Source organism: Rhinatrema bivittatum, chromosome 17 (genome assembly GCF_901001135.1).
Source record: "Rhinatrema bivittatum chromosome 17, aRhiBiv1.1, whole genome shotgun sequence".
Classification (NCBI taxonomy): domain Eukaryota; kingdom Metazoa; phylum Chordata; class Amphibia; order Gymnophiona; family Rhinatrematidae; genus Rhinatrema; species Rhinatrema bivittatum.
The window spans coordinates 26767836-26786149 of record NC_042631.1 but is presented as its reverse complement, the minus strand read 5'-3'; the positions used below and the strand labels follow the sequence as shown (position 1 = coordinate 26786149).

Here is an 18314-nt window from a genome sequence, read left to right as displayed (position 1 = left end):
TTGGCAGTTTTTAAATATTTCAAACATCTGTTCCCAGACTGGGCACACCTTCACTGCACTGTAACATCAGGGCTTGTCTTTTTTCTTTGATTTTGTAACAATACCTTTAGAGCCGCTCAAAATTTCCCTGCTTACGACTGGAACAATCTCATTTTCAGGCAGCGTTAGCAGATTTATTTATTTTTTTTTGTTTCCTTTTTAGTATGTGGGCAAATTCCTTATGCAAAGGTCGACTTGAGTTTCAGAACATGGCACACTTCCGTCTCCTGGCCTCCCCCCTCGTTGGTTATTTCACATCGGATGCTGCACTCGCTGTCCTCTCTGTCAGTCTGGAAAGTTACGTACGACACAAACCCATCCTGACAGATCTTCTTCTCCACTCTTGCATTGTGAATGGGATAAATTCCCTTGTACCATTTCAACTCTGTCTCGTCGGGATCATAGTGAGGAAAGCAACACTTGAGAGTCACCTCTTCCCCAGCCTTTGGATTGGTGGTGATGCACTGTATCTGGACAGCTCCTGTTGTCCCTGAGGAGAAAAAAACCCCAAAACCAAAAATGTGAAGATTAGTAGAACATAGAATCATAATAAGTTTCATTATGACAACAAAACAGATGATTTAGCTAAGGCGTCAGAGTATGCAGCATTCTGAATAATAAAAAGTGTGAACCCAGTCTCCCACTGAGCTTCCAGTCTAAAGCGTGAGAGTCACACACGGTATACACATCACCCTGGCTTTTCTTGACTGCAGAGCCATCTTTAGCCTGAACGTACCCAGATCAGTCCAGACTCCTGGGTTTTTGCCTCCCTGCCAGCAGATGGAGACAGAGAGAGTTTCACTGACACTGTACATAACCCAGTGTGCCACCTGCAGTCCCTTTTTAGTATTGACCTGTATCCAAGCCAAGATGACAGCAACAACCATACATTTCTAAGCAAGCTTCTAAGCAAACTCACTCCCCTCCTACAAGCCAGAAGAAGGTGAAGTTTCCCAAAAAGACAATTTCTCCCCTTCCCCTAATACCGGGTCCCATCTACTTTTTCAAATGTATTTCTCTCCAGGGTCTCCCCTTCCTTACCCCACCTCCAACTGTTACTCTCCCTGTACTTTCATTTTAGTTTCGTCTTCAGCGTAGATTGCAGTAGTGTCCTACATGGCCAGGGCTTCTGGCATCGCTAAGCAGCTATACTAGATGGATAGGCTTCTAGCATAGCACTTCCAGGGCTTCCAGATCAAGTTAGAACCAGGGCTGGGAACTGGCCCCAGGAGCCCTCATTCACAATTAGCTGGGGATTTTTTTCCCTCTGTTTTAGATCCCTACCCAACAAGTCCAATTTGTACAGCAACAATCTTTAGCTGTGAGGGCCCCTGGCTCTATCCGGAACCCTGCAATTATGGGAACTAAATCCAGCCACTAGATGTCACTGTTGCACAAAAGCTATGGCTTTCCCCCCCCCCCCCCCAAGAGCTGTGAATGCTTCCTCTGCAGAATTCAGAGGATTCTCCCAACCCAGGGAGTAGAAGGCCTGAGCTAGGATTGTAATCTAAGTCTCTCCACATTAGTCACTGTGCCGGTCCAATTGCAGTCAGAGGGACACTGAGTGTAGGTGAAACCCTTCTGACATTTATTTATTTATTTATTTATTTATTTATTTATTTTAACATTTTTTTATATACCAAGGTTCTGGTAACAGTGTTACCAATCACTTCGGTTTACATATAACTTTGGGATGACATAACACAAGTGTCTTACATAGAACAAGGAGATGAAGAACTGGGTGAAATAATTAAATTAAATTGCATAAAATCTTAGGAGAAACAACATTTTAACTTACTGAAATCTAACATACTAGCGATTCGTATCAGTCATGTAACAAGTAGTCAATCTTAGGCAGGAGGAGATTGTATTTGTTTCTGGGATTATTAAGTAGTGGGACACATGATGTGTTGACCAAGATGGGAGAGTGTTAGTGATGTTGAAATCAGGCGTATGCTTGAGGAAGAGGAGGAGGAAATGCTAAATGACTTTGCATAGTCCTTGGAAAGACAACAGATTTTGTGTCTTCATGCACTCTGCCATATTAATAATAAGGGGGCGGGGGAGGTGTTACTCACACTACTGCTTTTAATAGAACAAAAAGGAGGAGACAGAAGTTGATTTTTGGGCTGTGAATTATTTTATGAAAACAAAAAGTACTTACCATTCATTGGTAGCATTTCAGCCAATTCAGAATCTGCCTGCAGGCTTTGGAGGTTTTCTACGGTTTCAGAGTTTTGCTCGGGCACCACGGGGGAGACACCTGTCAAATTCAGTACCAGCGCAGTTAGTTTATGTGTTGATGTGACTTCCGTGCTTCTTACGCAGTCCAACTGAGCATGCGGTGGGAGGTTAGGGGGAGCTGAGAGCATTCAGCCAAATAAATCTGCAACAAGTATGATCTCTTTGAGAAGTTACGAGTACGAACAGGCTTAGGGGTAACGGCTGGGAGGTCAGACTGGAAATATTCATCTGCTGTTGTTACCCCACTATTCTGCTCCTCGGTTTCTTCGTTCTCGGTCATGCCCCCCCCCCCTCCCTCCTTCAGTTCACCTCACACCAAGGGGGGGGCAGCTTTCAAGCCTTTTCCCTTCTTGCCCCTTTTCCTGAAACAGACTCCCTTCCAAAATCTAAGATGCTTCTTTCTACACTAGCTCTCTTCCGGTCCAGGTGAAAATCCCACCGCCTCCTCCAACTTCTCCTCTCACTTATCTAATTCCTTGGCAGACTCCGCTCCTTCCCTCACCCCCACCCTTTCTACATTTATAAATCGGTGATTGCGGCCGCACACAATCTTGTGCAATTACAGTTGTGAAATGCTCGAGTAGGGCACCATTCAAACCCCCCCCCCCCCAAATAAATCAGTCAAACGGGATCATTATTAATAATTTCAAGCATTGTAATTAAAACGCCCGACAAATCTTTCGGCTTCAAAGAGAGATTCGTTTTCCCCTGAGAGAATGGGCGAAGTGGCTGGGAAATGGGGCAAGATGTGGAAGGTGCGGTTTAGCCTGCGACCACCAAGCACTGTACTGAAGCAGATGCTGCACTGCTTTCGGGAGGGGTGGGAGTTTTGGATTTTTTTATGGCTCTTCATTTTTTTCCTAAGGAAAGGTGGACTCCATACACATTTTGTTCCCGCCCGGTCTCGCTTTTGCGAACCCCCACTACCAAGCACTGCGGGTGCATTCGAGTTGTCTGTAGCCACTTTAGCTCATGGAGGATGGGCCATATGAGATCGCTGGAGACGAGTTAAAGTGCCAAATGAGGTATTGCAAGGCAGTACCTTGCAATACCTCATTATTACTTGCAATACAAAATAAATAAAAAATAAACAGGAAAAGTTGGTTTCCGGCTGGATAAAATGCCACCTGCATTTTGTTATCAGTGCTGTCCTTTTGATAATGGGTTAAATTAGAGTTTTATGGGCAAATCAGGGAAATCCTGAAGGAGGTGATTTTCAAACAGCCCAGGTCGGCGCATGTACTTCATGCTGAGTTTTAAAGCCAAACAACAGGGGCAGTTTCTCTTTGAAAATTAGAGCCCATGTACTTTCCACCTGCTCTTTTGTGCAGGCGTCCGAGAGGAGGAGCACAATAGTGCACCTGCTTGTGAAAATGTCATGGCCGTGCACTCCACCCCTTCCCCGGAGTCCAGCTAAAAAAGTGTGTGAACCTCAGAAGCTGGAGTGACTGAGGGTGATATTCAGACAGGTCAATTTACTCAGATAAATGGCTTTTGAAAATCATCTTTACATTATTTATATACTTTAGGGCAAGGGCTAAACTGAAATTAAACAAGTAAATAATCCCATCACAGTGGTTTGTTCTTTGAAGCTCTCACTGACCTTGGAGTGTGAGTGTGCAGCTTTTCTCCGTAACGTGATTCGTTGCCAGATGCGTAATCCTGCATGTTACTAAGGCATTTTGGTCCTTCTGCTTGGGCGTGAATTTGATTACGCTTTCAGCAAAACAAAGGCCGTTTTCGCCAACCTTTGGCTCTGCCGTGGCTGCCTCCATATCAAGTGGTTGCTTCGACTTAAACCATCTCACTTGGAGGTCCCCAGGTGCAAAATCGGTCATCTGAACTTTCAGGGTCAGTAACTTGTTGGCTTCCACCAGGAGAGGGATCCTTTCAATCGCAGACACGGTAGGAGCCATCGCTAAGGAAAGAGAAGCCAACAAAAAGGGCTCAGTTGCCAAATACTACTCGCCAGCATCATCCACGACGGAGGGCAACCTCCAAATTGTCTGTTCTGGGTCAGAGGTTGCAGGGTACATTTTTACCTGCCAACTCGTTCCTTGTGTCAAAGTGAACGTGCTTTCTCCTTGAAACGTCACGGGAGACCCGCAGCACCTGCTCCTTAAATGTGCCGGAAAAGCACGCGTGTACAGTTGAAGAGGCAACCTGTCCCATACTTTCCCCTGACCTAAAACATGACCCTAGCAACGCTTCCTCTCTACGTGGCTACAGGTCTGTGTGCTGTTCCAGAAAGCGCCTGCTTTTAGCCGCACTGGGGGAAGGCAATTTTTCAGAGAGCCAATTTTACGTGCTCTCTCATCCCTCATCTTCAGTTGCCGCCCTACGCCACAAGACTGCCTCTCTCACTGAGCTTCTGTCCATTTTTCCCTTTTAAACTGCAGTGGGGGGGGCGGGGTAAAACGTTTAAGACTCACTTGAGATAAACAGCACACTGGTGGTGATGCTTCACAGCGCCACCCTTGCCCCTCTGTGCTGTTTTGCTTAAAATATCATTCTGGAGGTAATTGCTGTAATGTCCTACAGTTAGATTCCTATCTGACCACTTGTGCTAGTAGGGGCAGTTATCAAACCGTCCGCTTTGGTGCAGCATCTGCAGGTACTTTTTCACTCTGGGAAATTGCATCAAATTTCAAAGGGAAAAGTGTGCAGGGGCATTGCCACCTCCTTTTTTTTTTTTTTTTTTACAGGTCCTTGGTGAGGCCTCACCTGGAGTACTGTATTCAGTTCTGGAGACCGAATCTCGAAAAAGGATAGAAGACTGTAGGGAGAGGTGGTCCAGAGAAGGGCGAGCAAAGTGATGCAGGGTCTGTATCAGAAGACTTAGAAGGAGAGGCTGAAGGATATAAATATGCACCCCCTGGAGGAGATGGGATACATGAGCTTTGAACCTTTTCTGTTGTGGCTGGCGCTGTCTTGCCGAACAACTGCAGACTTCTAATTGGTTATTAATCTGTTCCCTTGGGTGCATCTGGCTCTTCAAAATAACTACCAAATAGCAGCTGAATATCCCCTTTTATGATAGTAGATATTCATGAAAACCTGTTGTTCGGTCAATATTCACCTCCTCCTGGAGGCCAAAACCTGTGCCTGTGTTTTACTAATCTGGACTAAACTGGGTATTTGCTAATTTACTATGTGTGAGGCTGGTACAATAAGTTGTGCATTAAAACTGTGTGGTGAAATTTGGCACACAATTTCTTAACGCATGCACTAAAAATTATTTAAACTCCCAATGCTGAAAGCTAATGGTATATTTACAAAACCGATTTATGCATATAAACCATGTTTTCTGCATTGTTGGACGCGCCTCCAAATGTCAGTGACATTTGACAGTGAAGGGACAACTCGGCAATAAGTGAAAGAGTGAATAAATTTATATTAAGTGCCCTACACTTTATTATTTATTTATACACTCCAGGGCTGGTAGTCGGGTTGGGAGAATGGATGCTGAATTTATCAGCATCCATTTTCCTAACCTGTGCATGTGCGCTGGTTAGGAAAACAAAGGCTGATTAAATTCAGCCTCCGTCGTCTTAAGCGGTGGACGGCCGCCGACAGCGGACCTTTCTCAGGCGCACGGGGTGCGCTGTATTGCATCGGCCCCAGAGAGTTTAGCCACAACTCATGTCCTATGACTTCTCTTAAACCACAGACCGGTGCCTCCCCACAAATCCACTCCTCCCTTATCTAACTCACAGATCAAGGAAATTTCTTTACATGTCAAAGATATCATAAACTAGGGTTATCCAAACTTGTCCTGGTGACCCTACAGCCAGTCAGGTTTTCAGGATATCCACAATGAATATGCATGAGACTGCTTTGCATACATTGGAGGTCCCCCCAGGTGTGCAAACGTATCTCGTGCACAGTCATTGTGGGTATCCTGCCCGTCTGGCTGAGGCACCATCAGGACAGGTTTAAGAAGCCTTGCCCTGAACACCATGACAAAGCTGGATCCCTGCATATATAAAAAAAAAAATAAATAGATTTACAGAGACAGTTCTTACCCATAAGATGTATCCTTGCTTTTTTGAGAATGGGCTGCTGCAAACTTGCGTGATTCACGTGAAAGCAGATGCTTTTATTAAAATCCAGGGCTGTTGGGACCAGTGTCAGGGACGAAGACAAACTGAAGAAGCCTCCGTGGTCCTTTTCTGTGTCTGTGGTTCTGACACCATCTATCATCTTCATATTATTTTTATACCAACCCACAGCGATAGTTTCAGGATGAAAGCCAGAAACGCTGCTTGTGAAAGTGACAGGCTTCCCATACCCAGCAACTTCTGGGTTGCAAGCAATGTCCAAAACGACTGGCACGCCTGCTCAAAAAGAGAAGCAAAATTCAGCTAGAAATTTAAAAAAAAAAAAAAAATGTTTATAGACGTCTATCACATTTTGTTTCCCATTTATGATTTGACTGTTACGACCTGGCCACAAGACTACAGCGTTCACGGTAACTGTTTAACCATTTAATTCTAGGATACCTGCAGGCATTCTGAAACTTTCTGTTCACTGCTGCTGCTCATTTGCTCTCACCATCCTTGGATTTAAGATCATGTTACACTTCATTGATTTCTTGCCTTTTAACCATTCTCCTATCTAAAACATGTTTCTCTGTTACCGGTAGATTCATAACAAACATAAACAAAAGACGATCAGTGTGATAACGTATAACAACAACAAAAAAGGACCATCAGACCTGAAATTAATTTTTCTTCCACCAAAAAAGGAGCTAGAGGGAAATGAACGTGTCTGATGCTGGTAAATGTCTGTTAGAGATTAAGACATTGGCAACTGGATGAAGAGCCCTTGCTTGCAACAGAGATTGCTCTTTCTGAATGACATAACCTCAAGAAGGCCGGGCTCATGTAAGTGAGCCTTCTCTCTTCTTTTCAGCAGCTATGTTATTGAAAGACATGCAAGCAAGGTGCTCACGCCTTCAGAATCACTCCCCAAGCCTGTGGATGTTATGTAAGGAGGTCACCGACGTAAATGATGATGTATTTTTAGCAAATCAGTGTTTTGGTTTTTGTTTTTTTTTATTAAAAATAAGCTCCCATGGGCCATGGTGATGCTGTGGGCCCTCTAGAGTTTTGGTCTTCATCCACTTGGGCTCAGTTATCACGCCTCAGTCCTCAAGTGACTGGGTAGTACTCACGGTCACTAGCCCAATGTACTCTTAGAGAGCCTTCATGCAACACCTGAGCCTAGGATCCTGATTAAGTACAGGCCCGCGGCCCTTTGAGGTCTCCAGCAGCAAGTCTACCACTGGACATCAATACCATGGGCGAACTGGGTGGTAAATAAAGTGCTTGGAATATTCCCTTATGGTCCTAATTTTCCTTAGCCTATTCTTCTTTTCCCTATTTCACCCAACCCCAAACCAAGGACCTCCACCAATTACCTCTCTCCATGGAGAAAACTGACCATTTAATCCTACTCTCTTTTTCCTCTCTTAACCAGTTGTAATCCACAAAAGAACATCGCCTCCTATCCCATGACCTTTTAAACTCTTGTGATGGCAAAACCGAATGACTGTATACAAAACATGTTAAATAATATTCTTAGAAGCCTTTCATGAGAGACTTTGTCAAATGCCTTCTGAAAATCCAAATACATCAGATCTATCAGCTCACTTTTTTTTCCACATGTTTATTAATCCCTTCAAAAAAATGGAGCAGATTTGTGAGGCAAGACTTCCCGTTTGTAAATCCATGCTGGCTGTGTCCCATTAAACCATTTCTATCTATATGTTCTGTTATTTTATTCTTTATAATAGTTTCCATGATTTTTCCTGGCATTCAAGTCAGGCTCCCAGGCTATAGTTTCCCAGATCACATCTGGAGCCCTTTTTATATATCGGGGTTGCATTGGCTACCTTCCACTCTTCAAGTACAATGAATTTATTTTATTTATTTTATATTTATTTAACACATTTTTATACCGATATTAGTAGCTACATCATATCGGTGGCTTGGAGAAGAGACGGCTGAAATTTCATTTTTTAGTTCTTTCAGAACTCTGCAGTGTATACCATCTGTTACGGGTGATTTGCTACTCTTCAATTTGTCAGTCTGGCCTACTATATCCTCCAGGTTCACTGTGATTTGGTTCAGTTCATCTGAATCATTATCCTTGAAAACTGTCTTTGGAATGGGTATGTCCTCAACATCTTCATATTGTATCACTACTCATTTATTAAGAATCTGTTTACTGTTCTTACTAATGCCTAGTTACAAGATATTATTCACTTTTGTAAACCGTTATGATGGCTCAACCGAATAACGGTATATAAAACTCATCAAATAAATAAATAAATTTGTAAGCACAGAGGCAAAGAATTAATTTAGTCTTTCCATGATGGCCTTATCTTCCCTAAATGCACCTTTAACCCCTCAGTCATCTGACTCCCTTGCAGGCTTCCTGCTTTGGATATATTTTTTTAAATTTTTATTATGAGTTGTTGCCTCTAAGAACAGCTTCTTTTCAAATTCTCTCTTAGCCTGCCTTATCAATGTTTTACATTTAACTTGCCAATCCTTATGCTTTATCCTATTTTCTTCAGATGGATCCTTCCAATTTTTGAAGGAAGTTTTTTTTTGTGGTTTTTTTTGGCTAAAATAGCCTCTTTCACTTGCTTTTTAACCAGCCGGCAGTTATTAGGCCTGCCTTCCACCTTTTTTAATGTGTGGAATGCATCTGGACAGCGCTTCTAAAATAGTATTTTTAAACAATGTCCACGCATGTTGTACACTCTTAACATTTATAGCTGCACCTTTCAGTTTTGTTCTGTCTTCCTCATTTTGTCAAAGTCTCCCTTTTGAAAGTTTAGTGCTAGAGCTGTAGATTTACTTATTGTCCCCCTACCGGTCATTAATACAAATTTGATCATGTTAAGATCAAATGTCTGTACTTGGGATTTAAGCACAGAACAAATCGTTTCTGTACATAAAATCTGGTTTACATGCATAAATCGTGTTTCATGCGCTCTAAACCTATTTTTGTGTGCACATCTTTGGGTTAGCAGTTTTTGATACTTTAGTATATGATTAGCAAGGATTTTTATTTTTTTTCTAGAAATTTATCAATGTTTATTACAACAAGAACAAAAACAGGAGAAATTAGAAAAAAAGACTCATTTTTACAGGTAAATATAATTTTTGCTTTTGTTGTAACAAACACTGATACAATTCCCAGGAAATATAAAACAAAATCTGAAAATGAAGATCCCTAACTATTAGCTAAGAGGGTTCTCAACCCAGTCCCTTGGGACACACCTAGCCAGTCAAGTTTGCAGGATATCCACAATGAATATGTATGAGAGAGATTTGCATGCACTGCCTCCATTATGTACAGATCTATCTCATGCATATTCATTGTGGATATTGTGAAAACCTGACTGCTAGGTGTGTCCCGAGGACTAGCTTGAGAATCCCTGCATTAGCTTACTGCATTGTGAGTGAACTTTTTTTTTTTTTAGGTCTCAATTAAAAAAAAAAAAAATATGTGCTGAAGTTCAGCACACATCATTTGACTGAGCTCATAGACTGCAAGTCCTCTGGGACCTGAATTTATTATTTATTTATTATTAAAGGCTTTTATATACCGACTTTCTTGATACAAATCAAATCAACTCGGTTTACATCGAACTAAGCAGTAAATACAATTAACCAATCAACAAGAGATAATTAATTCAAGGAGCATAAAAGTTACATTATAACAAGGATGCCTTAACTGGGAGTAGGAAATAAAGAGAGGGTGAACGAAAATAAATAAATACTATATACAAAAGAGGGGGGCAAGGAGCCGACCTCTTAATAGTTACTATGCATGAAATGTGGATTATTTGTTATTTGAATGTAACTTACCTTGAGCTAAATCTAAAAAAAAATATAAAAATGTCTACTATTACACAGATTGACAGAGTTCAGTCAGTAAATACAAAATTAAAAAAAAAAACCCCACACATATTGAAAGGTTACCTTTTAAAAAGAGCTGGAATGTCTTTTGTACAGGTTGCACCATTGTTGCATAATGAAGAACCTTCATAACTATTTCTCCTCCATGATCATCCATTGTAGGCGTGAAAGTCATTGTGGTTTTAGTGCTATAAAGGCCAGTCTTGGGGTTCTGTGTGGGATCTTCCTCTTTTATTACACTATTGGGTGCATACCATTGTATTATGCAATCTTTAGGGTAATATTCTTCTACTTGACATGTCAAGGTCACTGGTTTTTCTCGTTCTGATACTGGAGGATCACTTGTGATTTCTGAAATTATTGGGGGCACCGCTGTAAATAAAATACAAAAAGACATCAAAATGTGCGTTCAGTGTCAACTTTTACTCTCTCCCCCTGAGAGAACAAATTAAGTGTCTTTGAAAACAATGTAATTTGGAGATTATTAGTAGAAACTCAGGGCCAGTGCAAGGGTCATCAGGTGCCCTGGGCGGACCAGACAGATTGGGGGACCTCCCCCATGTCACATCTCACTCTCTCTTTCTCTCTGCGAACCGCTGTTGCTCCCACACTGCCATCCAACCACAAATCTGCCTCCGGAGCTAACCATGCTGATGCGCTATCCAGCCAATGCCTCCTCCTGCAAAGCACAGGCTCAGCTCCTGATGCTCCCCCCTCCTACCAGCCCTGGCCGCAGCTCTTATTCCTCCTGTCCCTTCAGTCCACCCCTACGGGGCCAGTGCCCACCACAGACAGTGGGAGCACTAGGCCGCTGCTTCCAAACGTCCAGCGCTCTTGGCGGCTGCCTAGTCAGCCCTAATGGTTTCATCGGCCCTTGGGAAACCTTTTTCCAGAATATCAAAGGAGTCTGATGGTCTGGCACCAGGACTGCAGCAAGAAAACCCAAGTGTGGCACTGACTTTGGGTCTCTAGCTCCTTTAGGCTTATGTAATGGTTATGCCCCATCACCAAGAATTGGGCGCAGAGCTGCTTGCATGCCAAAGACACTATGACAATGAACCTAAAGATTCAGGCTCAGAAGAGAAATCCTATCTGTCCCCCGAGCTCAGGAATGGACAATTCAGGTTCTCGAGCATCAGGAGTTTTGGTTAACCAAAGAATTTACAAACCAGCTTTGTTTAAATCTAGACTTAGCAAATTAGAGTTCCCAACTCAGCCTCAGGAAAAAATAGCTATTCCCTTAGACCTTCTCTCTTTCACCCCACCTCCTCTCCAGAGACCACCCCTCTTCCCTCCACCAATCCCCACCCCACCAGTAGACCCTATCTCTCACGAAGTGGACCAGTCCTAGATCTGACTGCATCTGCAGCTGTGAAGGAATACGGGCAGGTGACTGAACTAGGCCCAACCTCCTGTATAGCAGACAAGAGAGGCTGGGTCCTTTGCTGAGGGGGAAGCTTCAGAGGGGAGTGTGGGGGATCACCCAGACAAACGTTTGTCCCCTACCTGACCCACATCTGACCTGACTACTTTGGTTGTGGAGAAAGGCGCTTGGCATTTGCCCACCCTAAAATTCACTGTGCCCACTCTATGCCTCCATACAAATATTTCTGGAGCTACCACTGTCCACTAAGCCTAGGAGCATGCATTAACTCAGTACCCAGCACATGCCCCTTAACAAATTGTTGCTGCAGCTGTCGTCAGGACTAGGACCAGCTTGCTTCATGAGAGAGAAGCAAAGTGCATGGGCAAGAAGAGGAATGGCAGTGATGTGGAGGAGATGGGAAATAGCTCTGTAGGAGGGCATGAAAACATGGAGACAAGGACCATCTTCTATTGGAGAGGCCGGTGCTCAGCACAGCACAAGTATTTAACTTGCCAGCTTAAAAAGGTCCTGCCAGCCACTGGCTTCCCTTAATCAAAACCAGTCAGGCTGGCCAAATACTGGCCAATGGGCAGCCCTATAGCCTATAGGGTATGAAGAAGTTGATGTGACAGGGCCTGCCCACAATTACTGCCAAGCCTGGTAGAGACAGGAGCTGCTGCAGTTGAGCTTAGACAAGTGTGACCCACCAAAGGAAAAGTAACTTAAATGGCCCTTGTGGCCTAATAGTTTTGACTCTCATGTTCAGGTCCATAGATGGAAAGGAGTTATAACCAGGATTGACTTAGCCCTGTCCCTTCAGACATGGTGCTTTCTGGTCCCATTCATTCCCTGCAGGCAGTGCCTCTTTGGCTTTTTGGGATACTATTGATTGAAACAAAACAAAACCACAGTTCGGTATTATCTTACTAAGTGTCTCCATGTTCCACTCAACACGTTTGGGATCCAAGGAACTCGCGTGCCTGATCTGGCAGGAGATTGTCTTTCCTCGATCCGTCCTGCTTGGCATGAATGTGATCTTGCTGATACAATGACAGAGGCCAGTTTGATCTGTAACTATTTCAGTGTTTTCAGGCTTCTCAGTCATCAGTATGTCATCTTTACACCAAAATATTTCAATTTTTTGAGGGCAGAAAGAGTGAATACGGCAAGATAATGTCACATTTTCGTCTGCTTTTGGTATATTTGGAAAGGAGTCTATAGGGTCCAATATAGGCATAGCTAAAAGGAAAATAAAAAAAAGAAAACCATGTCACCATCAGATGCCCACAATAAATAGTGTTTATTTAATAATTTTTATATACCTGTTTTTCATGCGAGCATATCAAATCGGTTTACAGTAGCTAACAAATATTCATTTAAAAATATTTGCATTTCCAAAAGAAAAGGAAGTAAATACATAATTTCATAATATAAATAAAATTAAATAAAATGGTAAATAATTATAAAATGTAAACAGTTAGAGAGGTAGTGTAGTAAGAGCAGAGATTAATAAAAGGAGATTTGAAGATGCATTTAAAAAGGTAATATTTCACAAAAACTTAGATAACCATACTCCCAGTGTATGTGCCAACATGTTCACTCTCTGAGATATTAAACTTGTAACTTGCATCCAAATCTCCTTACTCTAACACCTCTGTAACCTGCACCCTATCCTCCTCCCTCTATCCATGTAACCTGCATCTCCTAACTCTGATATAAAACTTGCAATATGCACCCCAGCCTCCTCCATTATACATGTAACCTGCACGCCAAGCTTCTCACTCTCCACCTGTAACCTGCATCTCAACCTCCTCCCTCTATAATAGCTATAACCTCACTGAACCTTCTCTGAGATACTGCACCTGCTCTTTGCATCCTGATCCTCACTCTGAAATCACACCTGTAACTTGCATCTGCTCATTCAGAGACAGCATGCCCATAACCAGCAGGCGTGCCACATCATTTTGACATGCCACATATTTAATCTGTCTCCTGTATAATTCTGACTGCTGAGCTAGGCCCTACTGAGCTTTGTGCCAGCACATGTCAAATACGTGCTGTAAGGAAAGCAGCTGCAGGATATGGGCCTAAGTCAGCGTGGAGTGAAGTACATGGGAATGGCTCACATACAATATATGTGTGGTCTGTGTGGAAACCAACTACAAAGGAAAGTGCAGACATTGATAAGAGATGATCGATGTCTTCCTACAAGCTGTGGAAAGATAGTACAGAAGGAGAACCAACATTTGGACACGAAAGAAAGAGAGAATGAATGTTTGGGTGCAGGTGATCTAGGGAAAGGAAGCCAGGCCAGACTGACTTATTTAGAAATGATCAATACTTGGCAAAAGTAATTAGAAAAAAAAATGTATATAAACCTTGTAAGATAATGACATAGGCAAGGAGGGATCTTATGCATTCCTCCTTCCCAGACACACACATTGTGATTGGCAATCATTTATTTCCTATAATAAACATTTTACTAAATTTCTAAAGTTTGCCTGAGTCTCGTGTCTGGTATATGAGGTATGGTTTGCCACAGTCTCGTGTGCTGGGGAACTGAATCATTTTGGAGCTGGGATCTTCATGAGCCAGAGCCTTGCTGAAGCTAAGTGCAATTTTGTTTTGTTATTTATCTGTGCTTAACGTACCTTGGGCTTTATATTTTCTAAAGATTGTGCCTTGTCTGTTAGAAAGGGGCAGAATTGAAACTGAAACCTGAAAGTGAGCCATTTTGTCTGCTTTCTAGGGCCAAGAATTAAAATAAGGACAGTTTCCTTAAGCCAGTGTCCTGTCAGATGAATCTAATTTATTTCTTTGAGGAGACTAGAGAACTGGATCAGGGAAGAATGCTTGATGCAATTTACTCGGATTTTAGTTAAGCTTTCGATACGGTCCCACACAGAAGACTCTTCAACAAAATGAGAAGCTTGGGAGTCAGCTCCAAAGTGTTGGCGTGGATTACAAGCTGGTTGACTGATAGACAACGGGTGATGGTAAATGGAACCTACTCTGAAGAGAAAAAGGTGTTAAGTGGAGTGCCACAAGGATCGGTGTTGGGACCGGTTCTGTTCAACATCTTCGTGAGCGACACTGAAGAAGGTAAAGTTTGTCTGTTTGCGGATGATACTAAGATCTACAACAGAGTGGACATGCCGGAAGGAGTACAGGGAATGAGATGGGATTTAAGGAAGCTGGAAGAGTGGCAGCTGGGATTCAATGTCAAGAAATGCAGAGTAATGCATCTGGGGCATGGTAATCCAAAAGAACTATATGCATTGGGGGGTGAAGGGCTGATGTGCACGGAGCAGGAGAGAGACTTTGGGGTGATAGTGTGTAGCGACCTGAAGTCGACAAAGCAGTGTGACATGGCGATAGCCAAAGCCAGAAGAATGCCGGGCTGTATAGAGAGGAATATCTAGTAAGAAAAGGGAAGTGATAATCCCCTTGTACAGGTCCTTGGTGAGGCCTCACCTGGAGTACTGTATTGAGTTCTGGAGACTGTATCTCAAAGGAGACAGAGACAGGATGGAGGAGGTTCAGAGAAGGGCGACCAAAATCGTGGGTAGTCTGCATCGAATGACTTATGAGGAGAGGTTGAAGAACCTTTAAGGTCTTTAAGATCATGAGAGGTCTTGAACGAGTAGATGTGATTCGGTTATTTACACTTTCGAATAATAGAAGGACTAGGGGGCATTCCATGAAGTTAGCAAGTAGCACATTTAAGACTAATCGGAGAAAATTCTTTTTCACTCAACGCACAATAAAGCTCTGGAATTTGTTGCCAGAGGATGTGGTTAGTGCAGTTAGTGTAGCTGGTTTCAAAAAAGGTTTGGATAAGTTCTTGGAGGAGAAGTCCATTAATGGCTATTTATCAATTATACTTAGGGAATAGCCACTGCTATTAATTGCATCAGTAGCATGGGTTCTTCTTAGTGTTTGGGTAATTGCCAGGTTCTTGTGGCCTGGTTTTGACCTCTGTTGGAAACAGGATGCTGGGCTTGATGGACCCTTGGTCTGACCCAGCATGGCAATTTCTTATGTTCTTAACCTGAATATGTATACCGTGGACGAGAGGAGGAGCAGGGGTGATAGGATACAGACCTTCAGATACTTGAGGTTTTAATGATCCATGGTTGTCAACAAACCTTTTCCATTGGAAACAATTTAGTAGAACTAGTGGTCACGATTTGAAACTCCAGGGAGGAAGACTTAGAACCAATGTTAGGAAATATTTCTTCACTGAGAGGGTGGTGGATGCCTGGAATGCCCTTCCGGAGGAAGTGGTAAAGGCTAAAGGATGGGAATAAATAAAAAAGCTAAACCAGCACGGAGTGGCAGTTACTACCCTTAAGAGAAACATGGGGGTAACCTGCATGGAGCGGCAGTTACTACCTTTGGGAAGCTTGCTGGGCAGACTAGATGGACCGTTTTGGTCTTTTTCTGCTGTCATTACTATATTACTATGTAAAACCATACACTCCAAGCCTTCTTCAAGATGTTAGAACTGTGACCAGGTAAACCCCCCTTCCTTTCCAAAATACTTTACCTGATACCTGCAACTGAGTGGTCATCCTTGCCTTTGTTTTTGTTGCCTCGTGAAAAACTTCACAAATAAAGAAAGTGTCCTGATGTTCTAAAGCCGTTGGTATGAACAGCAACATTGCTGTAACGCAGTAGGACTTATCTTCTATCTGAACACTGTCACTGATGCTAGGAGCATATCCAGATGGCTCCTCCACCGCATCACGAGTAAGCTCTTCACTCATGGACATAGCTGCCACAGGTTTTTCCTCTTCTCCATCATGTTGCTTCTTGTACCAGCTGATACTTAGTGGTTTTGGCTTGAAACAACTGATTGGACACGTCAACATGCAAAGCTCCTGATGAACAATGTGATGGGGTGCCAGTATGTTAGACAGCCTTGGAGGAACTGTGAAAAATACAAGCAGATGTATGTATTTGCACTTTCTAAATGGTGGAACTGTGCACTGTTCTGTGGGGAATGTATTTCAGTGAAACACAATATCTGTTTGGGAGGAATGAATTTCCTGTTATAGTAAGTAATTTCTGGACAGCAGAGATTATAAACACACCACTTTGTTATAAGAAAACCTTCTCATCAAGTTCACGCATATGATTACATATGCAGATGCAGTTGGGAGTTATACAAACTTATCTACACTGTGCTGTCAACACATGACTTGCTATATATACTCTTGTTAGTCTAATCTCAGGGCATCAGTTGAGGACATTTTTTAGGTCTGGTATCTGGTGGGCTCCTATCCCTTGGGCAATATTTATTTATTTATTTATTTAAAGCTTTTCTATATTCTCGGACTACAGTATATGCCACCTTTTGAATTTTTCATAATGCATTCAAAACTGGTTCCTGACAAATATCAAACCTATTCAACCTTGCTTGGCAACATTTACTTTTGCAGTTTGAAACTTGCTCTCTTGTTTTAAATCAATTCTCAAACTCCTATGGTAAGGATGTTAAAGGAAGTCTACCCTATAATTCCGACTGTGCATCCTAGACAAGAGCAAATAAAGAATGCAAAATTGCTGTTGAACCAACATGGCAAACCTTGCTCCAATCCCATGAGATAAGAAATAACCCCATGGTGCCGAAATATATAAAAAAAATTGAACACAACAAATCAATGGCATCTACGTCTTACCTCCTGCAACACTCAAGATTAGACTTTCAACAACTGGGCTCGGAAGAGCCGTATGGTGAACCATGATGGACAACTTTGCTCCGTCATGCCTGTGCATATCCAGAATTGCGGCAATATTGCAAGTGATGCTAAAGGTCTTGTCGTCATGTGACTGAATCTTTGGGGATTCCACTTGGAAGGAAGTTTCCAGTTCTGAACCATCTTCTTCCCCAGGGAACAGACTGACCTGCTCCATATTTTGCAGTAGCGCGTTACTATTTATTTCACTGCTGGTCCAGGAAAAAATATTTTTAGGCCCATTAACCTTTGTTTCCAAATAGCAGGCCACTTTAATATCCTTTGGTTTAAATCCAGTAATTTGACAAGAGAAAATTGCCTTTTCCAGGTGAACCAGCTTCTGATTCGTTGTGATATTTGTAATTTTTGGTGGAACTACAAAGAGAAAATTCATGTTAGCTGATTCTAATAGAAACATGACCTGATGTTTTGGAACTAGCATAAGTTAAGTATTCTGAGCTGCTAGGAAGAGATCTGGATTTGTATTTTTTTTTGGGGGGAGGGGGGGGTGTTTGGCGGGAAGGGAGTTGGGCTTTGTGGTAGAATTTGCACAGCTACAGCTGGCAAACCAAAATGCCAGCAATGAGGATATGGCATCAAGTCACCCAAATTCTTTTTAACTTCTGGAGAAGGATAAACCAAAAATCCTGAATGGCCATCTGTTGCAAAAATAGATATTCAGAAGATATTGGGCAAACAATGAAAATATTCATCTCGGCTTTAAAAAGAAAAAAGTATCAGAGCACATAGGAGGAGCCATCAGAGTCACCGCACTAATGTTCCTATTCCATGCCTGGGCATGCCTATGAAAAGGGATTCGATAAAATACCTTTGCACCTTTCATTGCCCTCCGCAAACCCTTAGCTCCAGATCCCTAAGCTGCCACAGTCAAGCAGTTCCCTGAAATCTCCCATAGAATTGATTTTGACTCTTAAAACTCTTTTCTTCCTTTGGGAAAAATAGGAAAGCTAGCTAAAACCAAACCTT

The 18314-nt window shown here is 42.5% G+C and overlaps 1 protein-coding gene and 1 long non-coding RNA gene across 3 annotated transcripts in view; one reads left to right on the top strand and one right to left on the bottom strand.

The window, feature by feature from the left end:
• LOC115079295 overlaps positions 1–18314 on the top strand; it is a 160288-nt gene that overhangs the window by 70185 nt on the left and 71789 nt on the right. The gene's annotated exons all lie outside the window — the stretch shown is intronic.
• NCR3LG1 (natural killer cell cytotoxicity receptor 3 ligand 1) overlaps positions 83–18314 on the bottom strand; it is a 34764-nt gene continuing 16532 nt past the window's right edge. The window contains exons 5-12 of the mRNA XM_029582689.1: positions 17271–17702; positions 16136–16519; positions 12514–12825; positions 10284–10592; positions 6309–6620; positions 3887–4201; positions 2204–2302; positions 83–529 (exon numbers count right to left, since the gene is read on the bottom strand). Coding sequence (XP_029438549.1) covers positions 219–529; positions 2204–2302; positions 3887–4201; positions 6309–6620; positions 10284–10592; positions 12514–12825; positions 16136–16519; positions 17271–17702 — 2474 coding nt within the window. The 3' untranslated portion in view covers positions 83–218. The remainder of the gene's footprint in view (positions 530–2203; positions 2303–3886; positions 4202–6308; positions 6621–10283; positions 10593–12513; positions 12826–16135; positions 16520–17270; positions 17703–18314) is intronic.